This window comes from Vanacampus margaritifer, chromosome 13 (genome assembly GCF_051991255.1).
Source record: "Vanacampus margaritifer isolate UIUO_Vmar chromosome 13, RoL_Vmar_1.0, whole genome shotgun sequence".
Taxonomy (NCBI): domain Eukaryota; kingdom Metazoa; phylum Chordata; class Actinopteri; order Syngnathiformes; family Syngnathidae; genus Vanacampus; species Vanacampus margaritifer.
The window spans coordinates 12,433,368-12,460,647 of record NC_135444.1 but is presented as its reverse complement, the minus strand read 5'-3'; the positions used below and the strand labels follow the sequence as shown (position 1 = coordinate 12,460,647).

The following is a 27,280-nucleotide window of genomic DNA, read 5'->3' as shown; positions in this document are numbered from 1 at the left end:
GCACAGAAAAACAATTTGACGCCGCTAAACAAACAACAGAAGAAGAAGCCACTCATAACATGGACTAACGAGTCTTTCCATCACTACAGTCACTTCCACCAAACACACACAAGGGAAGAATGGCAACGGCGAAGAAGTTTCGTGTTTCTAACTTGACAGTTTGTCTTCTCTCCGTGGTGCTTATGTCACATTATCTGGCTCATGCTTCGGACGAACAAACGAAAACGGTGGAGTTTGACGTGAAACCGGGAGGAACGTTGTACACCTTCACCGAGTCGATTGTACGTATTTTCACATAAGAACGACTTAATAGTACAGTGTGCATTCGCTCAAAACGGAATTTTTCACGTTTTGTCACCTATTATTAAGATGCCCTTCTAAAACCATGCCAGTTTACTACTCTGTTGTCACCGCCTCACGACAAGAGCTACTGTCTTCTTTGTGTACAAGGCAGTTCTCGTGCATTATTTGTGATTGTTTTGGCAAACATAAGGGAGTACGTGCTGCCTTCCAGAAAGCTCGGATGTCCGTTATATCGATGTGCACCGACTTTTCAGCATGCGGTTATGTCCCATCTGACGCTAAATAACCCGCATATCAAGGGCTTCTGTCATGTTTTGTATTGACTTTTAATTGGAACGCTTTAAAGTCAGCGTTTATAAGCTTAAACTGTCACATTTCCTACTTGGACGCGGAATGGACTACATTATGTCGCATTTTTGATGACGTCATAGCCTGTAAACGACTGACACGTCGCTGGCTGCTACAAAGGTGCCATTCATTGGCTGAGGAATGGGAATTGTAATATGCACCTTGGGGTATTATTTTATCCAACTTTGAAGAAGCCACTGCTCAATTGTATCAATACATTTAAAACATTTCATAATTTTTTTTAATTTTTTAATTTTTTACAAACCTTCATACTATGTCCACATTGCGCCTTTTACTCTTACTAATGCTCTTTCATTAGCACTGTTAGTGTTATTGTTATTATAATTATGGTGGTACAGAGTTGGAGTGGAGTCGACAAATAATGGATTGTCAAACTGAATCGGTTTTAAAAAGCTCAGATGTCTCATATTTCTTAATAGTTCAGCTTTTTCTTATACAAAATAAAGAACAATAATTGGTTAATAAACAACAGTAATTGCGAAAAAACGGTTGGTTATACACTTTAATGCAAAATGAAATTTTATTAAATTATTAAATTAATCAATAGATTAATTGATTCTAAAAATATTCAATAGAGAGAGCCCTAATTACCATTATTGTTGCATTGCTAATTGCATTGTTTACAACTGTGTTTTTGTTGATGTAGTGCAAAATTATTCCACAGTGGGACTGTAGTACAGATACAATTCATTTCATTTTAATAAATCTATTTATTATATTGGATCACTAGTAAAATAATTGTAATTAGATTGTAATTTGCAGGATAAATGCTCTATAATCTTACTAATGATAACAATCATCAACTCCCATTTTCTGACAGGCAAAACTGACCAAACATGAATGTAGCTGAAGGTGTGTCAACATTCTGTTTCTTTCAGGGTCTGTACGAATGCTCATTCTCGTTCGTTGCACAAGGAGGAACCAATGAGGTTAGTGTCCAAAAACTTTTTCCCCACATGAAGTTGCAGATATCACATCAAACACACAGATGCCGTCACTGCTTCTTCACAATTTTACTGATCACCCTTAGAAATTTAAGTCTCAAAAGGAGTAATCACTCAGGTCAATCGGAATCAGAACTTGCATTTCAGACCGGCGGAATGTAACAATGCGGAATGTTACCTGTGACAGCAGGTGTGGGTCCTGCATTGCAACAGGCACAGCAATGCAAATTTAGTATATGTGTGCAAGGGCTGATACATTGTAGTCAATTCCAGTCAACAGATGCTGATTTATTTTTTATAGAGTTGAGCTATGTTGTCCTTTGTTTTCTAGAACTGGTTCATGAGTGTGGGCCTTAGTGAAGACAACAAGCTGTTTTCCTGCTCTGTGTGGAGGTAAGGCTAACACACACACACTTGGAAAAATTATGAAACAAGCAAGAGCAGCATTCAGAATTGGTGCCCTGTAGGTGGCAGTAATGTCATTTGTCTGCATGCAGCCATACAAACACTGGTGAAAATGTTACCTCCTTCAATGTTGCTCTGGTGCAGGTAATAAGACTAATAGGGAGTGTCAAAGTAGCAGTTAAGTTGCCCCCCACCCCCAAAAAAGTTGGAAATAAGTTTCGTTATAAAGATAATAAGCTACTAGCTAATAATAAGTCTTGTCTGTTTTTGGCAGCATTGTTCTGTTTTTTTTCCCCCCTTGGGCTTTTTGTAGATGCCACCACAGAAGAATTCCAGTGATGTCAACCATTGAACCAGAATTGTAAATTACCGCAACATGGGAAAGTGTGTGGGTGCTCAGTATACAATTGTTTGTTATAATTTTTGTTTTTTTAAAGGAGCCCACAGAAATTGTGCTACATTGATTGATGTATGCGGGATGTAACGATATCCAAACATCACGATACAATATTATCAGAATATGAAGCTCACGATACGATAATTATCACAATATTGTGGGGAGGTTGGCGATATAAAAAAAAATATAGGTCACAAAAAAACACAATATTGCACATAACAGCAATGCATATAAACCACCTACAATCTATTATAACACTTAATATTGAGGCACTTACTTGCTAATGCACGCACACATTGAGTTCCTCCACAAATTGACTCTCTTCACAAGCATATTACATCGTCGATTTTAAACATAGAAGGGCCAAAACATCCCTTATGAAAATTAAACAGCACTTAAAAAAACTAGCCACCAGAGGATGCTACGACTGCACAAATGGAAATCAATCAATGTGCTGCTTTTAATATCGTGACATGACAACGACGATATTTTTTTTGTTTTAATATTGTGATATCACGATATTGCCGTTATCATTACATCCCTACGCGTAACGTAGGCCTTAGCGACTTCAAAGTATGTAACAAGTAGGGCGCTCAATTTTTTTTAATTTGCTCCAAGACACGACTAATCACCAAACAATTCCACACAGGCGACCAAATAACGATCAATCAATCGATTATAATGTCCATCCCTAGTGGCAGCAATGAATGTATGCAAATGATTTAATATGCATGACAACTGATGATTTTGTTTGTTTTCTCTGCTAAGGTCCACAGGGAAATCATACTTGTTTTTCACCGCATTCAAGATGGAGTTGAAGGGAACCAAAGTTGAATATGCAAATGCATTCGTAAGTATAAACAAACCACTTTGTGTCATCAATTTTTTCTTTTCAAACAGGAATCCTCCATCCGCACACACACACACACACACACACACACATAAATAAATAAATAAAATACACCAAGATTCACAAAATATAGCACACTTTACCCACCCTATACCTGGTCTCTGTTGAAATTAGCCGCTATTTAGGGGGCGGCGTAAAAGCCCATAATGGCCCAATGACGAGTCAGCCTTTTATTACCATGACGACCAGGAGCGGAGCCAGAGCCTTGCGACTAGACTGGCTTCATCTCTGGAGTAGAACCCAGTACGTGAGATAAAAAGCGAGAGCCCATTAAGTGAATACAATAATTTTAACTTGTCAGAAGCTAACATTGTTAGGTAATACTAATCTGTACATCCAACTAAAAGTCCAAGGCTTCTAGAACAGTTACATTTTAAGAGATAGTTTTAGATTTACTTGGTTGTATAGTTTCACTCTTGATGGGTGTGCAGACAGTCCAGAGATTCAACCAATTGTGTAAAAACAATACAAAAAAAAAAATCCATAACAATGCCCTTTTGCGTTTATTGCTTTTGCCGGACAGTTAAATTCAAGGGTTCCTCAGTTTTGTGTGCCCACACCAGTTGGTAAAATTGATGTTGCACGGTATTTTAATTTTGCATTATATGTCCCCTCGAAGATGTTTCACAAAAATATGGTACAGTATTTACCATTCAAATATTAACACATCCTTGTAAAACAAAAATGATGAAAAAAAACTGTTGGTGCCCAAACAACTGTGGAGATGACTGTAAAAACCCTTTTTACACTGCACTTGGCTTTTACCGCAGTCTAGTGCAAGCGTGTCCAAATTTGGCACTGGTTGCTAAGCAACCGAGCAGGTAGTAGCCTGATGGAGCTTCCTGCTGGTTTGGATGTAAAGTAGTTCGGAAACTCTTGGCTAACGAGGCGGTGACATGATACACTACTAGTAAAGCATGTGTGACTACGCTCCATTTCATTTGACAATTGCGATTCTATTGTTGTGCTAAAGTGCGCCACCACCTGGTGAATGTAGGTTTGACATTCTCAAACATCCTGAAGTTTGCGCCGCCTCAGCGTTTCTCCTTACAACGTGTGATCAGTTGGCACTGCGCTGGTGTTGGACAGCAAAAAGCTGACACCAATACAGCGCCATCGCAAAGACACAAGCCCCGGTGACAGTTTCGACTTGCTATTACCTCGGATGTTCTCCGTATGCACCCCCAACCTCCGTCATTGTGCTGATCAAAGTGCTTCCACGCACTCTTGAGGAGGTTTGGAAAGTACAGAGTCGGCACAAATGTCACATAATCAAAGCAAAGCGGGGCAGAGGACAAACTTTTTTTTTTTTTTTATTTCTTCATGTAGTCTGTAAATAAGGACGCCTCCAGCTTGGCAGTACAACAAAGCTCAGGATTTCTGTACCCTACGCTTGCCTAAGTTTGCCTTTTACTATAGCTGACAACTTCTTGAAATAATTGACACTTCTACACCCCCCCCCCCTTACCACTTTTGTAAATTGTCCATGAAATGGTGTAATTTAAATTACCCTGAGCTTCTCCAATAGTGGCTTGACATAACATGATGGTCTTGCAAGCAGTGTTCAGACTGCACGTCAGCTGGGTTGTTGATGCACAGATTAGTGTTATTTGTAATTTGTTTTTTTCCCCCCTTAAAAACCCTGATATATAGTCTGAAAATTGATGGATGCATCGTCCTATTTGTTGTTATTGACCCCCCCCCCCTTCTGTTACTGTTATTATATCAGTGATTCCCAACCACTTTATGGTGCTGCGGTAAAAATATTTAAGATCTCCGTGTGTGTCTTTCTTCAGTTTATCTAAATGGGCCCAGAATTTAAACTAAATGTAGACAAGATCATCATTATTTTTTTTTTTATCTCAGGATATTGTAAAATAGCCTTTCCACCAAATACCGATAGTTGCCATTTGTTGTAACTCTCAAAGTAAACTTCTTTTTAATCGGCTCATTTCAGGTGGCGTAATTTTTTGTTAATGTCACTGTTTTATTGAACTCATTTGAGTAAAAGGAGTGAGTTTTTAGCATAGCATTAGCTAATACAGCAAATATAATCACTTGACATTTATGCTAACACCATGTCGCGACTAAGCACATTATAATTCAACCAAGATGTACTGTAAAAGTAAACATTGCTAAAAAAAGAAAAGAAAATAATTTAGGGTGGCGATAACCAAATGTGGTGCGATTTTTACCCTCACTCCTCCCCTGTCATTTTTTAAATATCATCAAATATACAGAAAAATAAGTGAGTGAACTTTTGGTATATGATCTGAATGATGCAACTTCCTGTGGATTATTCCAAATTTTCAGGGCCGATAAATAATGTGTTAGGGTCAAAGGACCGCGTGAAAACCCAGGGACACAAATAAAGTGTAAATTTACAATAAATAGTTTTGTTTTGGTTACATCTGTAAAATATATGTTTTGGTTCAATAAAGTTTCTGCAGTTGAATCTCATGTTATGGCCAGCCAGTGTTTTTTATTTAAACATATCCAGACATTTTCCGCTGTCTTTATTGTGGACAGAAATGATATCCTGACAAGAAATGCACTATTTGTAAGCCACGCTGTATTTTCTGTAATTAATTTTTGATGGGTTGTCCTTAGATTGCCAAGACTAATTTCTCTTTGATTTATTGTTTTATTTCGCAACTTATCTTCCACCGCTTGTCTCCATGGAAACCAGTTTTTTTATGTATCTCAGGTCGTAGCCCTAACAAAAATCTAATCAGGCAGAGGAGAAGCGAGAAAAAGGTTGAAACTTTATTTGGGTTTCATGGAGGGAAGGTTGTGTTTGGACTGTCTTCCTGAGCGATTGTTGTGGCCACGCCTCCTTCCACCATTAAGCACGTTCGTTCTCTTGGCGTTCCCTCCACCTGCTTCACACACAAACATGTACACAAAGAAATAACCTTATTGAGTACACAAACAACCCTCTTGCAGCATCCCAATGACATTGTTGTCATATCTTCAACCTCTTCTTCCCATCATATTCATGTGTGTGTGTGTGTGTGTGTGTTTCCAGTCACAGGCGGCAATAGCAGGAGGACAGGATAAATATCTTAATTCAGAGGAATACACCATCGAGGAGTCCGCAGGTGAGCTTTAATCATCTCCCAGTGCTCGTTGTGTCTAGGTCACCCCCACCTCTCATGTGGCCAGGCTACATTAGAATTCACTTTAATCAACATTTTTGGCTTGTTCGCTGTCCAGAATGTCAATTAATTACAGCCAACAACTATCCGGACTAGAATGATCCAATTTTTAGTCTGTTTAGGAATGGCCACTTCCCCTCAGTACAGCAGATAACAAAATGCATCTAATGCAGTCATTCTCAACTGGTGAGTCGCGGCAGACAGGTTGTAAAAAATGAAAGGGGGCTTACAAGGGTACCGTCCGACGTTTCAAGGTTATGAATGGTATGCCTCGGACAAATGCGTTGCAACTTCTAATCTAAATGCAGCTGTTTATCAGTAATCTGTTAGTATTCGATGTGACCCACTTCTCTACGCTGGCCTTTTCCAGTCAGTTGAGACAAAAAGTACTTTAAAATGTAATCAGATTTGAAGTAAAAAAAAAAAAGCTTCAGCCTTCAGGAGCGAAATGAGCCGAAAGCGCTACATTTATGGCCCACTTTCCTCGTCAAGATCGTCTCTCCAGTTGAACGACGACGACCGCGTCTTTTCTCCTTCATAAAGTAATCTCCTGTCCCTTGTGCCCCCCCCCACAGTGACCCACACAGAAGGCAAGTTCAACGCCCAACTGTCCAAGCTGTTGGCGATCGGACGCACGAGACACGAAGAGCTCTGAGCGCTCTGGGCTCGGACGCCGCGTCGGGCATCCTTCCCGGGTGAGCTGCTGACTTTTAGCTCGCTTGTCAAAGGTTACGTTTTGGAGAATAGCTGATGATGATGATGATGATGACTATAGAAGAGTATTTGCCCCTCCTGGGCATAAATACAATCAACAAGATCCTTTTGAAATGTCCACCGTTTGATGTTTTACATTAAAGAAGCTTTCCTTTGTCGCTTATTCTAAACCTTTTGAGGCATAATGTTTGCTGATCCGTCAGGGGCTATTCCATTTGGAATCATAAATGTGCAATTCTAGTCATCCGGGCCTCTCAGGACTTTGCTGAAAGAGCCCCCAGTAGCACTATAATCCCCAGTATCATCACATCAGAGTCCTCAAAACATTTTCTTCAATATTACGTGCAACATATTTCGCACATCATCACTACCTGTGAATTTTATTTTTTGTTTTATGGGTGGGGGATTGACCAGCGGGGGATTTTTTAGAATGTTAGATGTTTTTTTTCGATACATCGTTAATGTGAACTTCATTTGAAATATTTACAAAACGTTTTTGGTGCTGTTCGGAAGCAATATGCCAGCACGTACCAAATCCTTTGCTTCCATCCCCCAGAGCAAAAAAATTCCATAAATTGCTCTCTGATGAATAAAAATTCCAAACACACATGTGACGTTTGTGCTTTATCTTGTTTGTTTTGATTTGAAAGCTTTAGAAAATTACTCTTTTTTTTTTTTTTTTCTCTCTCTGGCGCTGTTTGTCCTGAAGCAAGACACCTTCATGTTCTCAAATCTGTTTCTTCTATCCCCCCCGAGGCAACATTTCCCTCTCTAATGAATACACACACAAAAATTCACACAAATGAGACGTTTATACCTTTTTTGCTTTGTGGCAGCCTGTGTAGGTCGAGGAAATGGTTTTCGTAGGGATTTGTTTTGGCCGCTGGTCAGGTGCTGCTCGATGGTCCCAACAGGATGTAAATCACACCAAGGTAGTGGCTGGGAAAACAAGATTAGATAAGATGTTGATTCATTTTGTACAAACAGGCTTTTTTTTTTTTAACCGCTTGTGATTCTTTATTCAATAAATTTGAGTTGTTACTGAAAATTCTTGTGTTTTTGGTGAACCTCACACATCATCCAATTCAAACCCTTGAGTTATTCCCTTCACTGCCCCTGCACAAAATGGACGAACTGGCCAAATGATTGCTATGATACAGTAAGTGTTGTTGCACTTTCTTCACATGTTTTGAAGTTTACACTTTGTTGTTTGCTGTTTGAGTCCACAGACGGGGGGAAAGGACATCATCTCGATTTGTTTTGACAGTCGACAACTGTTTTGATATGCTGCTACAACTCAGTAAGTTCATCTGCTTTGGAAAGTAAGCTTTTGATCCATTTCTCAGTCAATACAAGAAAATGTTCAGAATTTTGATGATGACTAGATCAAGTGATTCCAAATCATTGGAGTGCGCAGTAGTCTAGTCCAGCATTTGCCAATATCTGTTAAGCCAAGGAATGTATTTTGCCTTCGAAAACATCTCATGACAACAAAAAAGTCACAAAAAGTTGATACACAGGTTAAATGCCATATGATGAAAGGGCATTTGTTTGTTCTGCTTGTCACTATACATCACTGGCAGAGATAGATGAACAAAAATACATTATTTGGTCAGTTTTTAAAAAGTCCAAAGTTTCAATAACTGCTAATACTAGCTGTCACCGATGAGGGTGAAGGGACGTCTATGATATGCACAATATGATTGGCTGCTTGCAGAGCTGAAACATATCAGTGAGCAGAGAAGGGAGGGGTGAGTAGTTGGGCACGAAGGAAGAAGAGACACCGTGCAAACACTTTTTCTCGGTTGAATATTGTGCATTGTTCTAAAAAATTAAATAAAATAAAAATGGTGCCAACAGGTATTAGTTAACCCCAAGGACAACATGAGTAGCCCATGGGTCTGTTCTAAGAATAGCGCACCAGTGATGGGACACTGAAGAAGAATCAAAACAGAAGGTTGACATTTATTTATTTATTTAAACTCCACATGGTACATTTCTTCTGTACCAAATATTCAATATTAAATAAAACTGTTCAATGGGGGGTGCTTTTATTTACTCAAATATTTTAAGAGAAAGTCATTTTAGAGCTTTAATTTGACTTAGGTTGTCCTAACCATCATAATCTAAGATTGGCTCATGCCTAGTTGGAAGTTAAATATTTTTGGTAAATATTGTATAGATGGCAGAAGATACAGTTAACCTTTGCATCAGGTTTAATGAAACAAGCCCGAATTTCACGCTTAGTAGACGTGTAAATGAATTGTGATGATATCATCATTTATGTGAATACTTTTTGTAACATTTTGTGTCTTGTTACGACGGCGGGAGATTTTTCTTATGTAAAATATGTGCCTCGCCGCAATAAAGGTTGGGAAACACTATTAGTCTGTGGTTGAATTGTTATGAATTATATTATTTTTATGTAAATTGTGCCTGCCAGTGAAACACTGTCAAATCTTTTATGCGTCTTGTCATGCTCAAGATAAACTCATTTTACACGCAAATATTCTTAATTTAATCTCTGGTGTGATGCAACAACGCGAGACAGTTGCTCAGCAAACGCGACTCCATTAAAATAAATGTTTCTAAATGTATTTGCTTCATTAGCATGTATCGTCCCGGGATGCATATTTTTCCGTGAGATAAAAGGGCTTTCATTGTTGCCTCTTCATTTCGTCCGGTCCGGCTTTGCGGGGATGGACTAAATCCTGCAGTACATATGGGAACGTATATGACGCTGATCATTGTGGTCTCATGCATATACATTATATACGAGTCGGGAGGGATTAATTCATTTTATGTTAAGCCTTAGAGAAAGCAGCTCATCTTGATTGCCAACCCCAAAGCTCTTTAAATATAAAATAAATGTCACATTGACCCGCAACATTTGACCAGTTGATGTCGACTACAGCCACGACACCCACGAGGCATCGTCCCTGTAATAAAAGCATCAAGAGCCTTCCTAGCGCCCTGAATCACGCCATCACTTCACTCGTGTCCTCTTTATGACACTCCAGGCAGCCTTTATGTTGACATCACCACTCTTTTGCACTTCTAACGTTTCCCCCCCCTGCTCCACCAGCAGAATATAAAAATCACTTTTTTGTTCTAAATACACTCCACGCTGGCAAGAATCGGGGCAGATTGTGATGGCGTGCTATAAAATTCCACTCATGATGTTGCTGCTGGGCAGACACGACTTTGTTTGCCAGCTGGTCCGCCTCTATGCTGCTCCCTCCAAAATATCTCGGCGGCCATCTGATAAAAGGCTGTCATGAGATGTTGTAAATACTTTCATGTTCCACTTTTGATGAGCTCAACTTGACTGCGGAGTTTAGAGAGTCAAAGGTCAAAGCGGCAGATTGGCTGCACTAAAACGGCGAAAATAAAGATGTTCTCTGTTCCACTGTGGAGCGTTCCCAATGAAATGACCCCAAAGTGGTACAATTTAGAGGTCAACTAAAATAAATATTTCATTAAAAGTCAAATTAAATGTGGGGCAGGAAGTGTTGAAACAGTTACCCTAAAAAGTAACTTAGTTACTTTACTTGCTTTAAAAAGTAACTTAGTTACTTTACTCATTACTTGATTTTAAAACTACAATTTACATAAGGAACACCTGTATACATATAACATTTTTACTGTACTCAAAACCAGCCAAGAATGAAACTTGAGATTGAATTATTTAAATTGCCAACAGATATAATAATCACTGTAGTACCTATAAACCGCCACTAGGTGACAGTATTGCTCTTCCCTATTCCAGCTTCTCTGCATACTTGTATTATGTTATCAATTTGGTCTTAAAATTAAAACATTTACTTCATAATTCTATTGAGACTGTGTGTGTATTCACTGTAATTGTAATGTAATCCTTTTTTTTCTTTAAAGGGGAAGCCAACCCCCCCCCAAAAAATTATTTACAATAATATTTTCTATGCAGTGCCACTAGTCTAAACACTAATATAGAATTTATGGAATAGGAATTAATTAAGCAGCAAAATCTGCCTGTTTTAGCCATCTCAGTGGTCGGCCATTTTACCACGTCTTGTCCACTGAAAATGACATCACATTTGGCAAAATGGCCGCCCCCTGAGATGGCTAAAAATGAGTGAATTTTGCTGCTAATTCAAATTCCACAAATGCAATACTAATCAGAATGCCGTGTTATGACTAGTGGGTGTAACATATTGTAAAAAAAAAAAAAAAAATGTGGGTTGACTTCTTCCTTTAAGTGCAGCCCGATTACTTCTTTGTGGATTTTAATCAAGAGATTCTGGATTGTGAATCTGTGCTTGTGTGAGATTCCTCCCACATTTGGGGGAAATAAATGCAGTTTTGGTTCATTTAATACTCTAAATTGCCCATAGGTATGTACATGAGTGCGAATGGTTTTCTGTCTATATTGCTTTATGATTGGCTGGCAATCAATTCGCCTGTGACCCTCATGAGGATGAGCGCTATAGGAGATATAGAAAGTGAATGGATGGATTTGATTGTGTTATATAAACATGTTGAGCCATTCATAGTCAGGTTTTTTTTTTCCATGCTGCTAAACCTCAAGTGAAGTTTTCTGGTGAATAACAACAAAAAAAAAACTGAGAAATAGTTTGAATGAAACCCTCACAGCAGATGACAACCATTTATAATAGATCACTACCATATAGTATGAATTCACCAAATGTTGGTGTTATTTTCCTTTTTAGTCCAAACTATAAAGCCCAGCTGGCGTTTTGTCATTGGCAAAGCAACTATCTTCTTCAGCATGACCAAATGCTAAAGTCACCAAGCAATCTTATCTTAAAAGAAAAAAAACAAGAACCTGCTCGAAATAAACTACATAAACACCTCAGGTGTGAGCAATGAGCGACCTAAATGAATAAAACATGGCTTTGCTGTGCTGTAATGAATCAGGACCGCATTCCACAGTCTCCTCTCAACACACACCTGCCCCCTACTTCTCCCCCTCTATTTTGCATCTCTTGATATTTAGAAGGGAACAGATGGAGATTGTGGCCCGGGTCAGTCAAACCATAGGCAGCAAAGGCAATAGGATTTTTCTAACACCAGGGGTCCTTGAAGGACTCAACCAATGGCCAGCTGCCCCCTGTCGAGGGTACGCTGACCCCGTCAGCTCAGAGCCGCTAGACCCTGCTCTAGTCTTATATGGCCTGGATACGATTTATCACTTCCTCCCTCCCCATGTGTACTTTGGAGCCAAAGTAGTCTGAGCTGCAATTAGTTCCCATTATATCCCAACGCTTGGTGACGTTTATGCAACCCCCAAGGTCATAATGCGCTCAGGGGTTGTTGCTTGTCATTTTTTTTGCAATAATGACGCTCTTTTAAATTCTCTAATCGGACCTTTTTTTCTGGTGTCCTTTTAAGGGTTGTACGTGTAAAGAATGGGAGAAAACTTGATTACTCACACAGGTAGGCCTTGGCAAAATGAGAGGCAACGGGAAAACTGATCTTTTCCACTCTTAAAACAAAAAAAAATTGCAACAACGGGTGTCAAAATTAGTGTTTTAATTTTGAGTGAATTGAAAGTTCCTTGAACGCCACTTTTTTTTTTTTTTACGTGTAATTAATGGCTGCCCCTTACTTGGAAAGCCTCAATTTTTAAAAAATGTGCAGAATTTTACAAGTTATTTCATGTTAAAGATGAGCTAGCTCTTAATATGAAAAGAAAAATGCACTGAGCTTTTTTTTACAATACATTACAAATTTTAACTCAATTTGATGAATTATGAAATTACTATATCAATGACTGAAAAATGCAGCCATATTTCTTTGTTTAACATTTTTTTTGCCACACTTTTCTGTTAACAAGTGTATAAAAACTTAGATTTTTTTTTTTATTGTACATTTAGAACAGATATAAAATTTGCAATTAAGCGTGAGTTAATTATTGAAGCCATGCGATTAATTACGATTATAAAAATTAATCGCCTGACACCCCTAATTCTAACATATCATCTATTAAGCAATGTCGTTTTAGAGTATCTTAATTATCCAAGTTCTTTTTTTATTTTTTATTTTTTATTTTTTTTGGAGAGCTCAGTATTGTTCATTCGATTTGACATGTCATCATTGCTCTCCTTTTTTTAAATTATTATTATTTTTATATATATATATATATATATATTATTTTTTATATGTGGGTGAGTCTGTGTATGTGCGTGTGTGTGTGTGTGCGTTCGTGCGTGCGTGCGTGCGTGCGAGTGTGTGTGTATTCATTAGTTCACCTAAAACCTATTAAAAAAAATCCCATACTAATAATATAATATAATAATAAATTGCCAAATGCAGAAACGTCAATGTAAGTTATCACGATGTAGTGGCTCTCGCTAACAGGCAGAATTAAGTAACCAGAATTAGGTTAAAAAAATCTATATACGTAGACCATGTTTCTATAAATTTTATATTTCTATATATTTTATAAAGTTTTAGAGTTTCTTAATAATCCAAGTTCTGACTTGGAGCCAATCACAAGAAGGAGTCATGCCATATTGCCAATAACAAACCGCAACTCTGGATTTTGTTGTGTCTGGGTCATTTCAGCACACTGTGTACCCAGATCAGTTTTTCAGTACTGTCCAAAGTTTTAAACGCAATCTTATACAGGATACTCACGTACATCAATTCCCACGCAATCAGAATGAGTTAAATCAAAGAAAAATCGATATATATAATATTTTGTGTTACTCTGTTTACCTTTTCTGCTGACACTGACACAAAAGCATCAGCGCTCCCTAAAGTGCAAAAGCATCTTTTTAAATACGCTGGTCTCCAGCACTTTTTGCACCTCCAGCCACAATCACAGTAGATCAAGCGTCACACAACGAGCAAAAGTGCCCGCAATCTGTTAGAGTGAACATGCAATTTAGCGGGCACAATTTGGGATCATCAAGCCCGACGAGTGCAATCTGTGGGTGCAACGCGAGCATCTGCACGGGGGCTCTTGTTACCAGGACATTAACCCAGACAGATGTTATGATGGCCTGTGTGTGTTGCGTCAAAGTACCAGAGAGATTTGTAGACAAGCTGTTCTTTCCTCACTCACCCCAAGTCGACGTCCCGTCACCTTGGAAACCTGGTCCGTCTCAGTTCATTGTGGCCCGGCCTTGAAATTCTCCTGTTGAATAGAAATGATCCTTCATTCATGCCGTTGACTGTTTGCAATTTTCTCTTCGCCTCCATCAACAAAACTTTTATTAGATCTTATTATTGTTTTTAGCACTATAACATCTACTGTATGCTAATTTTCATTAATTAGCATACAGTACATACATTGTATTAGCATAGGCTATAGGGGTCTTTTGGTAACGAAATGTTATGGTTTGATTGTACATAACAGAAACAAGCACAATGCATCATGGGATATATTAGATGAGTAAATATGTTAGATATTCTAATGATTATCGTTCACTGGTTTTCGAGAAGGCATGTGGGAAGATACATTAAAGAGACTCTATATATGGTCGACCTATTCCTATACTTACTACAAAATAGCCCCAATTTAGGATTTACAGTATTCAGTGTTCTTTTTTTTGCATTGTGTTTCGAACAAACGTCGGACTTAAGAGTGAGTTTCAGAAACTTCAGAAATAATTATCAGCTCACGTTGGATACCTCGCAATGAAAGTACTGTTTGTCGCGCTTGTTTTTCTGCTTTTTACATTTTTTTTTTTAACAAGTATTATGACATTTGGTTTTCTAACCATGGGTCCTAAGAAAGATAAATAATTAAAAGCTTGAAATTAAATTAAAAAGAACTAAGCAAAAATAAATACATGAATAAAGTTCAACAAAAGTTAAGTATAAAAAAATTAAGAAATAGTAAAGTTAAGCAAAAGTGAAGTAAAAAAAAAAAAAAAGTAAAAAAAAATTGCAAAAACTATGTAATTCTTTGCATTTTATTTAAATACAATTTTATACAGTATAATATTGTAGAATATTAGTTTTCGTATTACAAGAGAAATTGTCACGGCAAGACATGTAGGTGTATATAATAATACTCATAGAGTACCATTTATTCCCTGTGAAAAACTACTAATATCTCTTAATACTGCAGCTTATTGACACCGTTGCAAGGTTATTTAAGTTAACGAAAACGAACACAAAAAAACAATTTCGTTTATGAAATAAAATTAAAACAAAAATGCTTTAAAAAAAGAAGAAAACTAACGGAAACTATAATTATAGCAAAAATATCCTTTGTTTTAGTCTTTGGTCATTAATTTAATGCATGAGCCTTTGAGGTATGATTTTAAGTGTGATTTTAAGTCGATTTATTTTTATATTAACCGGAATAAAGACGTTTGAAAGTGTGTCACGCAGAAGTGATGTCATCTAGCAGCAGCCAATAGAAAAGCACCTTCAAATCATGTCGCTCTTAGGCGGCAATTTTTCATGTTTGACTTTTGTTTTTTAGCAATACACTTTTTTTTAAACTTTTAAACAAACTAAAATAAGCATTTTTTAAATAACTAAAACTTAATACTGAAACAAACTAAAATAAGCATTTTTTTAAATAACTAAAACTAATAGAACCACTTAAAAAATAATAAAAACTAAAAAAAAAATAAAAACAAAATCACAACTAACTAAAATGAAAATTCCAAAACTATAATAACCCTGCTCAGTTGCGAAACTCTTCTTTTGTGAAACTCTGTCTGTATTATACTGCCCCTAGTGGCCGAGCCGCACACATCTAAAATAGCACAACGTGGTGGGCTAAAATAGACGAATAGCATTTCCTTTCATTTCAACAGGATAGTTGATCTGAGATACGAGTTGTGAGTTATGAGCGTAGTCATGGAATGAATTCAACTCATAAATCAAGGTACAGCTGTATAGTGGATAGGGTGTGATTCCGAACAGTGAAGCGCTTTCCGAGTCCTGCCTGTGAAAAGTGCTACATAAATAAACGTACTTGCTGTTGGAGGGGCCGCAGTCTCACACCGTGGTTGAGAGCAGTCTTCTCTTCTCGGGGTAAGGAGGAGCTTTGCGGGGATCCTGCGTTGTCTTGGCGGGCTCTGAGGGTCTTTGGTGAGGGTATGGCGGAGGCTTGCGACCCTTGCGGCCTTGCGTTTTGGCGCCCCCCGCCAGAGGCGGCCCCGCCGAGCACGCTCGCCTCTCTCTGTCCGCGTGGGCCGGCGTCTCCGAGTCGGTGGGTGGGCAGCTGGCGGACGGGTGTCGAGACGTCGCGGACGGACAGAAGCGCACGGTGGGCGGGCGGTCGCTTCGCGGCGGCTCGATAATGACAGATGGGCCGAGCACGGCGGTCGGATGACACTTTGGGGACACCGGGGAGATGGGGCTAATCATGACGGAGGACGAGCCGCCCGGGGAGGATGGAGGGGACTTGGGGAGGTTGACCGTCAACGGCGAGAGTCCGGGGGTGGGCGGCCGGACGGGAAGGCTTCTTTGAGGGGACGAGGTGGGGTGCGGCTGAGTGTAGGAATCGTGATTTTTGACTAACGTTAGCAAGCCTCCGCGTCGGGGGGAACTTCCCAAGCGAAGAGTTCTGGCCAACTCTGTGCTTAGTTGGCATGGCAACTCAACTGGGGGTGATCTCCTCCCACTGGGATGGTCTCTCCTCAGGGTGAAAGTGGCTCCTCTGTGGTCTATTGAGACGGAGGGTCTCGGATGGGCGCTGATTACCGTCACCTCATTTGAGCCGGAAGAGGAGCAGCTCTCGCCTCCTGCTGCCTGGTACTGATCTTCTTCATCCAGGTCTAAGCAGGAGGTCAGATAGTCGATCTGATGCACCACCTGGATAAAAAAAACAGTTATAGTTAGCTAGCTAGCTAACTGGGGGAGACGTCGCTCTAGTGCTAACTCTCTTCATTTGTTGCCGTGTGTAAGAGGCTGGCAGTTGGTCTGGGTAGACCCTACTGCTTGGCTTTTCATTTGATGCTCATTAACTAGCTAACTATCCCGAGCCACTAGGGGGTGGGAATCTTTGATTGTGTCGCGATTCGATTTCGATTTTTTTCGATTCGGAGCGATTTTTGATTCAAAAGGATTTGATCGACAATGATTTCTGCTTAGATGTGCAAAGAATCGTCATGAGGTACTCCAGTCTGACTCGCTAATGCTATTTAGCGCGCTAGTCGCGGCTCTTTTATTACGCAAAAGAATGGTTATTCATAGAAAACGCTTCAGGAATGTATACTGAGAAGCATCTTAACATTACTCACCGGTGTATGCTCTTGCTACACAGCAAAAAAAAACAAACACTATTGCGACTTCTACTACAACTTAACAGTGTATCAGAACGCGCGGAACTACACTGCCCCTAAGTGGCCAAATCGAGCACAACATGAACAGCACTCCCAATGAAGGCACACACAAACAAGGGCAAGTCAGTATAAAATTATTTAAATCAAATCGATTTTGGGACATTTAAAAATGATTCTGAATCATACTAAATGAGAATTGTGATTATAATGAGAATCGATTATTTTTAGCACACCCTATTAGCCACCATGTAGCTCGATGGTAGCATGCCGCACTTTAAACCTTTCCAGGTGAAATGTATTAGATTTTCTCTCAACTTTGAAATACATACGTTCTGACTCCGTCCGTCCGTTTCGTGTTTGAGTATTTTTTTGCACAGCTGGAGCTGAACATCCAAATTTCTTAACCGTACATGTTCATCATCTAACACGTAATTATCAGTTAAGCACAGCTCATCCATCCTATTAAGCAGATAATGTGCTTTTCGATGATCCGATCATGGCTTCATCGGATTTATAAGAACGTTTTAGTGCAGGGTTTTAATTATTAGGGTTAAATAATGAATGCGATGTTTGGCTGTCATTTGGCACACTTGAAACATTAACTATTGACAGTTCCGTTGATGATAAGCAACGACATGAATGTTGGCATGCTAATTTACCGCATGGAACAGCTTGACATCAAAATATTAGTAGTACTGTATCCACTTTTTTGTTTTTTTATTAGTTGCCGCATTTGAAATGTCAACATTTAAAGGCGCATTCATAAACCGATAAAACCACACCACGTTAAATTGTAGGAAGTTTGATGGCGTTTGACATTTATGAAGGAGAAAGTCAATGTGCAATTATGAAAATTGATGTTTTGCATTTGATTGCGCTTTTTTTTTAATTTGTTTTCATTCCAGGTGTGCTTTGTCCCAATAAAAATTGGGAAGCATTGATGTAAAATACGGGAATAGACAGACTCAGTAAGATAATGATTGCAAAAGGGACCATGTATATTTTTATATAAGCCAGTCACAGACGTACGGAGTAAAATAATGGCAGCCGCCATGATTGGAGAAAATTACTCCGGGGGAAATGTTTGACCTCTCCCTCCACCTGTGCATGGATAAATCCTGAGCTGCAACAGAAGCATTATGTGTTTTTTTTTTTAATGTTCAAAAAAACATCCTTGCTGATGTCAAAGGATGACCTGTTTTCCCCCGTCATGCAGTTTTTGTGGCGGAGGCATTTGCTTATACTTTGAAGTGCAGAGTGCCTGTTTGTGTGTGTTTGTGTGCGATGCTGGGCTTAGCAGCTTGTTATAATGTCAGGAATCACCAGAGATAAAAGAGAGCGCAGGACCCTGATTTACCGCTGCTGCAGCTCCCAAGTGTGTTGATTATAAACAATCGTTGTTCTTCACGTAGTGCTGAGGAATGCATGAGAGGCGTTCGCGTTGTCGAGGAGTTGCGCGAATGGCGGCTAATGATGTGCTTTTAATGATCCCGACGTGGTCGATATTGCAGTAAGTTTGTTAGTTATGTAGAGTTTTCAATGACTTAAATATTTAAAAGGACGCATTATGGAAGATTGACTTTTTAGGTGCATGTATAGGTCTTCTAAAAGTTGGGTTTCTCTCCGTTAAGTGTGAAATTAATATTTTCTGTAAGCAAGCTGCACTGAACTAATTTACATAATAACTGCCTCCTCATAGATTTTCGACTTCCATGACGTGATAAGATAGGCGAGGTAAAGATTCAGAGCCAGTATCATGTAGGGATTAACAACTTTGAAAAAGTCATCTTATTGTGACCCCCCCCTTAACTCTTTCACTGCCACTGACGTTAAAAGACGTCAAGTAAAAACCTACGGGGGGCCGCCAATGACGTTAAAAGACGTCATCCAATTTTTATTTTTATTTTTTTTGAAACGGGTGGAGGAAAGTCTTCCCCAGCTGTGTTGAAAGTTTCAAGCAGGTCTAGTGAGCCTAATGACTATTTTTGGCCCCTAGATGGAAGCAATGACTCTCTTTTGACAAGATTGGGTAGGCGTCAGCAGAAGACGTGAGGCGGGGCTAGAGTATTGAGGGGACAATGGCTGAAGAAGCCATAATGGCGACCGGTTTGCAAGCAGCTCACGGTCGAGCCGTTTTTTTCAAAGACGAAAAGCATCGACCAACGCTATAAAGAGCACATTGATGACGACGATGATCATCATCGATGATGATGATGGTGACTCCGAGGTTGACGGCGAAGTTGGAAGCGTTGATGCGGCGGCTATGACGACGTCATAAAAGGTTCACGGGCTAGCGATGCCAACACCGGAAAACGCGGAGCACAAGCGAGCACGCTCAGGCGGACGTTCAATCGGACGGCGAAGAGTGCCCCGAGTCCAATGCATATTCATCGGAGGAGTGGGTACAGTCTGCTACTTGCTATTCCCCGGAAAAAAAGGCCGTCTGCATGCGAAACGGACAATGGAAAGTGAAAGTAATCTGTTGTGCAAACCCTGCTCCCTCTCCTACAAAAAGAAAAACTGTATTTGAAACATCCACATAATTGTAAATAGTACCACAGTTGCACACATTTGTAAATAGTTTGCGAAATTGTTTTGTCAAATTGCTACACTGTTGAATGGAAATAAACGTATTTTGCAAACTAAAAACACTTTTTCATTTTTCTGATGAAAGATGAGAGTCCAATCTTTCATTTGGTAGTATGTGTGTTTCCATAGTCCAAACACAACATTTTCTGTGGACCTTGAAAGATCAGTCAAAATGCTTAAATCGGCTGGCACTGGGAACAACCCGTTTCTGAAAACGTCTGGCAGTCAAAGAGTTAATATTATAATTGTGGTTAAATATGCGATTATTTTTTTCAAAGTCCTCATGTGTTTTTTAACAAACGCAAGCAATAAATAACAATAAAGAGTATCAAATTTATTATACATAAAGAAAAAAAGGTACTGTAAAGGTCAGTTTTTGTTCTCCAGACATTATTTTATTATTTTAAATGTTTTATTTGCAAAAATAGACTATTAATTCATATAAAAGACAGTTTATTCATCTACTTCAAATGCATTTGTTAAATTACTAATCAGTGTGATGTTGTTTTGTATTCGATTGATTGTTCATCCCTACTGTCAAGTGAATAGTGGAGTATATGAAGTGCTGTCCCAATGAGTGAAAATACAATTACTGTAAACTCTCATTATTGACAGGGGTTAGAAACCAAGATTCGCCGCAAATAGCAAAAATAAATAAATAAAATGCAGCTCCATTGGGAATCTTTACTTAAGAATTCAACTTGTTTTATGACCACGCTCGTAACTCAAAACACTCGTATCTCAGATCATGTTTGAAATGGGAATGGTAAATGCCATTATTCTGTTCCTGCCCCATCCCGTGCTTTTTCCTGTTGTTCTCGCCTTGGCCACCAGGGGGCAATTCAGTGCCAGACAGTGTACGTAAATTCGCAAAAGGGCCCTTTTTTTCCACACTGAGATCTGCTTCTACAAGTAGAAGCTCCTTGCTTGCCTGTTTTTTAAAAAAATATATATAAATAGTTGTATATGCCTTCTATAAGTGCTGCTAATTTGAATAATGGACAGACTGGCAATGTTGACTAACTAGTGCCTATTACTGTTTAGTTTGGACGAGCCAAAGTAAAAAAAAAAAAAGTGTACTACCACTGCGAGTTTAGTTACCAATTTGCATGAAACTTTTTTTTAAATTTGATATTAGTATTATAAATACATAAATAAAACAACATCACACGTTTCTTATATTATTATAGTGAAAATGTCCTTCGATTTCATCTTTGTCAATTTCATAAATGAGCTTTTAGGACTTTCGGTATTACTGTTAGCTTGCACGCAACAATTGCTCTGCACTCTAAAAACGAATTAAAATTTGGAGAGAAAAAAACTCTAAAAAACTAAAAAAAGGCAAAATCCTGATGGCCACAGACAGCACTGGATTCTGGCCATGGCTTGAAAGTGGCTTCGCATCTTCGGGCCAGTCTGGCTTGTCATTTTAATGGTGTGAGCGGTTCTAATGTAGGTTAGCCTCGCAGCTTGCTTTCAAAGACAAACAAAGAATTACTTGACTCATGTTGAATTTGACTCTTGATGGGTGGGCAGGCACACCTCAGACCCAACTACTAGCTTTCAAACCATTTAAAAGTTGAATGTACCAAATTTGGTTTAAAGTACAGAATAATAATTTGCAATAACTCTGGAGTCTTTCATTCTTCGTGACTGTTATTCTAATGAGCAAGACAGTAATCCGGTAAACGCCTTAGCAAAAACATGGCCTTTCTACTTTCGCTCTACTGTTGGTAGCGGCTGTCAAATGAGTTTAACTTAAAAGCAGCTGCAGGATCATTAGAATTCAACCAGTAATTGGTTCCTAAATCAAACTGAGGGAGCGGGTTCATGCAACAGAATGATATAACAGGCCTTTGAAATACAGAAAGGCGACAAAAAAGTCTTGTCGGTCTTTGATGTGTTGACTCTTTTGTGAAAACGGGTTTGTTTTTTTTTCCTTTCTTTCACGCAAAGTGTCAGCCTGTTGCCAACCTCCCGTCGAGGCGAGGTGCTCTTTCATCAGCCGTATATCAACACGGGCACACGCCAAGCGTTCCCCTCCGACCCCCGGATGACGAGGTTAATGCCCGGGCTTTATCACTGACCCGGCGGATGCGGATGAAATGCGGATAATGTGCAAGGACGAGTTGCATGGCGATAAATGCATAGTGAAAGGCGGTGCAGCTGAGCCTTGAACAGCATCTGTCCGGGAGAGCGAAGAGTTTGGAGGAAAAGGGATGATGATGATGATGATGATGATGATGATGACGGCGCAGGGGGAGGAAGAACACAGAGAAGCAGGTGGACGTTTCGCCTAATGTCACGGCGCATCATCTCGGGAAGCCCGTGAACGCATGTGGCAAATGAGGCGTGACTTGGGGGGGTAAAAAAAAAAAAAAAAAAAAAAACTACGCATGACTTGAGAGCAAACATTGCGCACGGTGGAGACGAGAGATGCGAGTGGGAGCGAGAGCGGAGTTGCGGGAATAATTTGCAGACTGTGTTGGATGCGCCCAACCCAAATGCTGACTCTCTAATGCATATTTAATTCTGCTGAAGGCGTACAGTTTGAGTATGCAAAGTCATAAAAGTCTAAAGATTGGTGGTGGGGGGGGGGGGGTCATAAGGAGGTGGGGGTTGGTGAGGTTCTGCATTTTTACTTTTACAGGTCCAATGGTTTGTCACCTGGGCGGTACCCTCAAGGATACTATTGGGACCCTTAACTTTGTACAAAATGTAACTCGAAGTACACATTTTTACTGTCTAGATCAGGGATGGTCAACTTCACAAAAATGTCTTTTCCTACCACACCTGATCAGTTGAAAGTTGTAATAACAGCGTTCACCAGTAGATGGCGGACATCACTTAGTAGATGCACTTGTCTACTCAACTAGTATTTATTTCTGTAAACTGCATTACAGGGCAGGGGCAATATTCAGAGAACATTTTTTTGTAAATCTACGAGTTTATAAAGTGGCAAATTTGCAACTTTTTAAAGTAAAGTACGAGAAATACACGTAGCGTACTACTCAAATGTTTGTGCCCAAAATTTTCGGTCGGGTTTTCAAATAAGGAGATAGAAATTGATTAGCAGAAATTAACCATGATGTTAAGCATTCACTCTTTGACGCGTTGGGTACAGGCCAGCTGTTTCCAGAATTCTTATTTACACATTCATACATTTTGGTATTTTTGTACAAGTGGTTTAGTCTGAATCTGCTGCTCTCCGTCATTCACTTGCATTTACCTAAAGAATGCTAGCATGTGATTGGTTAGTGTTTAGTCAGCTGATAGGGGATCAGGAAGTGTTGCCGCTCTAGCTGCCCTGTATGACGAGTAAAGTTTAAATTAAGAATGAATCCATCTTCATCCTGCCTTTTCAATTTATAAACAGTGTCCCATTAACCACCAACGAATCCTCACATTAGACTATAGCCAGCTATTTCTTGTAAGTTTTGGAGTTTTTTTCATGCTTATCTGCCATTTTTTTTATTTTTTAAAGTTTTTTTCTCAGACTATTATCACCACCCTCTAAAAAATATATTTGTACGTGGCCCTAATGCGCCGTCATACAAAAAGGTATTCACAAAGAGTTAGCACTTATTTGTATCCTTCCATGCAAACCAACTTATTAAACTAACTAATTTAAATGTTTATTTATGTACCTCTTCTAACCATAAACAGTATTTTTTTTTCTACCTCACTTTTGAACCTGGTAGGGTACATTACAAAAAAATATATCTTGGAGAACAAAAATGGCACCTTTTTTTCTGAGAGCGTGCAGTGGCACCTTGACTTAAGAGTTTAATCCGTTCTGTGACTAAAATTGTAACTCGGTTCACTTGTATAGTCGTGCCCTGAGATATGAGTAACCCAACTTAAGAGTTTCTCAACACAAAATCAGTCATTTGGTTGTTTTCCCCCCATTTTACTTACAGCCCGCTAGCTTAATGCTAACACATAAAGGGAAATGGCATAGACAGGCTAAAAAATAGCATCTAGCCTAGGTTGTCGTCTTATCGCTTTAAAGGGAAGTCAAGACAAAAAATGTCTTTACAATATAATGGTCTATACACCCATACTAGTCTAAACACGGCATTCGGTTAATATTGCGTTTGTGGAACATTAATTAAGCAAAAAAAAGTTTTTATCGCCATTTTGTCCCTTGCTGTCAATTTGAAAATGACACCACCGTTGTTCAGGGCTCAAGTAACGACCTCTCACGACTCACCTGTTGTCTGAGTTTGCTCATGTGACGTTCGCAAGCAGTAGAACAACTCACATGCATATATTCTTTATCCTCTGCATAAAACTATACAAATACTACTGCAGTTTACTCTTTTTTTCGTTTGTGTGGCTGACTATTATACTGCCACCTGGTGAACCATTTAATTATGTTATTACTAAATGTCTTTTTTAAAGTACAATGAGTACTATTTTCCAGATTAAAATCACACATTACATACATTTTAATGAGTTATTTAGAGAGGCTGGAACGGATTAATGGCATTTCATTAGTTTCAGTGGGGAAAGATGATTTGAAATATGAGTGCTTGAGTTACGAGCGTGGTCACAGAACAAATTAAACCAATAACACAATTACATTTTCTGCATTGGAATGAACTGAAATGCTATTATATATATATATACATATATATACATATAATATTTTCCAGTTTTAATTAAGAAACAGCACTTTTTTGAAAGTATGTAAAAACATTAAGAGAATGTAAAATTTTTTACTGATTTTATTAAGTGTGTAATACTGTATGTACTGTAGTATTCGTGAATTGGATGTGTGCCTTTTAAGGAGGCGTGTCCTAGTTAGTGATGTCAAGTGCTGGAGTTGGATTTAGTCGGACCCTGCAGCAGGTTTTGACTTCAATTAACTTCTTAAGTTTATTGTTCTAAAGGATGCGTTCTAAAGAATTCCAGACTATGGATGAAACTCATCCATCTTCTATAACAATCCTTGTCATTAGTGTCTCGGGTGAGCAGTCGAAACAGAGCTCTGAGGGAAACTGTAACTACAACGTGGGCCTGCGACAATTTTATTCAATCTAATTTAGAGTCTTCAATAAATCTAACGTACATTTGTGGAATGTGGGAGGGCTCCGAAGTCCCTGGAGAAAATAGACGGTAGCGCAAGAACATGCAAACTCCACACAGGAAAAAAAAAAAATCTCTTTACCTCTTTCATTTCCTGCTGAACATCCCTCAGTGCCGTCAGAACCTGCTCCAGGTTGTCCACCACCCGCTTGAGCTGGTTCCGCACCATTTTCCTATTGCACTCCGTTCCTTTCCTGCGTGATTCCGCATCACTCTTTGGTTTATGCTGGACCCACCGGGCCTGGTTGGCGCCCAAAGCCGGGATGCGCTTGCCGTGTTTCCCTGGCCCTCGCAGAGTGGTGGTAAAACCCAAACCTCTGTGAGGAACCTCGGTGGAAAAAATGACTCCGTTGAGCGGAGCGCTGGAGCCGCCGTCCACAGGTGGTTCTCTGAGCGCGCTCAGGTCTCTTTGACTCTGACAGTTCCTGCTGATGTAGCTGAAACTAGATCTGAAGCCACGGTGTCCATCTTTCGATGATCCCTGAGGGTTTGAGCTGAGCCAGACTGATGACTGAAGGTCTCTCTGGTGAATAACATGGCTGGTGTAGTCCCAAATGTCCTCCCTCCTCTCCTCCATGCAGACGCCAACCTTCGAGTCTGGGCTTTCGATGAGAAGCGCGGGAGTCGGAACCGGCGGACTTCCCACGAGGGGGCCGTATTTCGGGGAGCAAGATGTGGGAGTGTCCCCGATGTTAACAGGATCTAGTTCCACTTCGGACTGCTTGGACTTTACCGGACTACCTTCTTTCTGTTTCCCCAAAATGTGGTGGCCCCTCAGCACCACCGGCAACATCCTGGCCATCCCCACGCCATTGCAACGCAGCTCGCTCTTCTTGGCTTTGTTCTTCCCCGGGATGGAGAAGATCCCGATCCCTTTGGTCCTCTCCAGAGGGGCCAGGTTGTCACGGAGCTCGGGATTGGATTTGTAGGGCCCGTTGAGCCCCAGGTCAGCACTCTGCTGGGACTTGAGGCTGTTGCGCAGCCACGGGAGGAAGTGAGGGGCATGAGGCTTGAAGGCTCTGTGCTCCTTGGCCGCCGGAGACCTGCTGTCAGAGAACATGCTGACGGATGACGAGGAGAAGCGCGGGAGGGACGGACTCCTGAGATGGCGAGAGCTTCCTTCTCTGTTGCCATAAATCTCCTCCCACTTTTGCCATCAACTTGGGCAGTATCTCCTCAATCTGTCTTCGCTTCCTGCTTTTTCATCTACAACTTTTATCCGATTTGCTCCCACTCGCAGCTCATCCTCAAACCACCCGAGCCTCGTTTCCCGTTTTTGATCTTATCACCCTGCCTCCTTTTTTTTTTCTACCTTTCTCCCCCCGACTTCTGTCTCTGGAGCCTCTCAAGCCCTCCTTTGGACCCGCGTCTCCTCTTTCAGCCCTCCAGCGTCTCACTGGCTCGCAACGGCGGAGGATTCTCGACTCTGTGAGCTCTCTCTCTCTTTTTTTTCCGCCTCCCCTCTTTTGCTCTGCAGCGCGCTGCACTGCCTCCAATTCCCACTCTTTTTTCCTCCCACTCCCTCTCACGATTCTAACTCACTCTTCTCATCTCTCTCTCTCTCTCTCTCTCTCCCTCCTTCCTTTATCGTCTCCTGTCATCGCAACTGTCCCGTTCGCCTCCCTTTTTCGCCACCCCTCCCTCGCCCCCCCGCCCCCTCCCAGCAGCTGAACTCCCAATCAAGATGCCAGTGTTATTAATCCCTGGTTAGCCAGCATGTGTGCCCACGTGACTCCCCCCGCCTGCGTTCTCATCTGATTACTCCTTACCCCGGCTCAGCCCTCCACAATTAAATGCTGCTTTAGCTACCAGAAGGGGTTTTAGGCGAGGGGTGCAGGAGGTGGAAAAAGGGGCAAATGATTGCAACCTACAAGATCAAGCTGCCCTGCTGCACATAGTAGAAAAAACCGTCACGGTATACAGTAGTACAAATAGTTGTTTTTTGTTGCGCAAAGCAACTTTCATTTCAATTACGCAGAGACTTCTATTTTCGGCTTTCCCCGTCGCCCGAGTAGTAATTCTTGAGATTTCTTGTCTCTGACAAGCCCGGAGATGCCTCCCAGGTACCCTCTTCGCTATTCATGCGGCTGCTCCGGGTCCCTCCCTCTCCCTTGAAAAGACGGCAGCGCATCCCTGACAGTTTTGTT

The 27,280-nt window shown here is 40.2% G+C and overlaps 2 protein-coding genes across 6 annotated transcripts; one reads left to right on the top strand and one right to left on the bottom strand.

Moving 5' to 3' along the window:
* The first annotated feature begins 47 nt into the window (after positions 1 to 47).
* On the top strand, positions 48 to 9,584 carry mydgf (myeloid-derived growth factor). 4 transcript variants are annotated; one of them, XM_077584015.1, is made up of 7 exons: positions 48 to 281; positions 1,551 to 1,601; positions 1,948 to 2,009; positions 3,187 to 3,268; positions 6,357 to 6,429; positions 7,062 to 7,181; positions 8,430 to 9,584. In XM_077584015.1, exons 1-6 carry the CDS (start codon positions 120 to 122, stop codon positions 7,139 to 7,141), a joined length of 510 nt encoding a protein of 169 aa, XP_077440141.1. In that variant the 5' UTR covers positions 48 to 119; the 3' UTR covers positions 7,142 to 7,181; positions 8,430 to 9,584. The 4 variants fall into 4 exon arrangements, with proteins under 4 accessions (XP_077440141.1, XP_077440142.1, XP_077440140.1 ...); XM_077584016.1 differs by having other exon boundaries at positions 8,423 to 9,584; XM_077584014.1 differs by lacking the exon at positions 8,430 to 9,584 and adding an exon at positions 8,037 to 8,408.
* LOC144062538 (uncharacterized) lies at positions 6,071 to 26,717 on the bottom strand. 2 transcript variants are annotated; one of them, XM_077584011.1, is made up of 5 exons: positions 25,216 to 26,717; positions 16,142 to 16,983; positions 14,270 to 14,341; positions 8,018 to 8,139; positions 6,071 to 6,210 (listed from the first exon to the last, which is right to left on the bottom strand). In XM_077584011.1, exons 1-2 carry the CDS (start codon positions 26,191 to 26,193, stop codon positions 16,165 to 16,167), a joined length of 1,797 nt encoding a protein of 598 aa, XP_077440137.1. In that variant the 5' UTR covers positions 26,194 to 26,717; the 3' UTR covers positions 6,071 to 6,210; positions 8,018 to 8,139; positions 14,270 to 14,341; positions 16,142 to 16,164. The 2 variants fall into 2 exon arrangements, with proteins under 2 accessions (XP_077440137.1, XP_077440138.1); XM_077584012.1 differs by having other exon boundaries at positions 6,071 to 6,207.
* Between the last annotated feature and the right edge of the window lie 563 nt (positions 26,718 to 27,280).

What these genes read in the sequence shown, in the direction of transcription:
- mydgf (XM_077584015.1), top strand. Translation starts at nt 120, where the DNA reads ATGGCAACGGCGAAGAAGTTTCGTGTTTCTAACTTGACAGTTTGTCTT. An exon ending in ACACCTTCACCGAGTCGATT is followed by an intron (nt 282 to 1,550) that starts GTACGTATTTTC and finishes TGTTTCTTTCAG; the next exon opens with GGTCTGTACGAATGCTCATT. An exon ending in CACAAGGAGGAACCAATGAG is followed by an intron (nt 1,602 to 1,947) that starts GTTAGTGTCCAA and finishes TTTGTTTTCTAG; the next exon opens with AACTGGTTCATGAGTGTGGG.
- LOC144062538 (XM_077584011.1), bottom strand. Translation starts at nt 26,193, where the DNA reads ATGTTCTCTGACAGCAGGTCTCCGGCGGCCAAGGAGCACAGAGCCTTC. An exon ending in TTCAGCAGGAAATGAAAGAG is followed by an intron (nt 16,984 to 25,215) that starts GTAAAGAGATTT and finishes TTTTTTATCCAG; the next exon opens with GTGGTGCATCAGATCGACTA.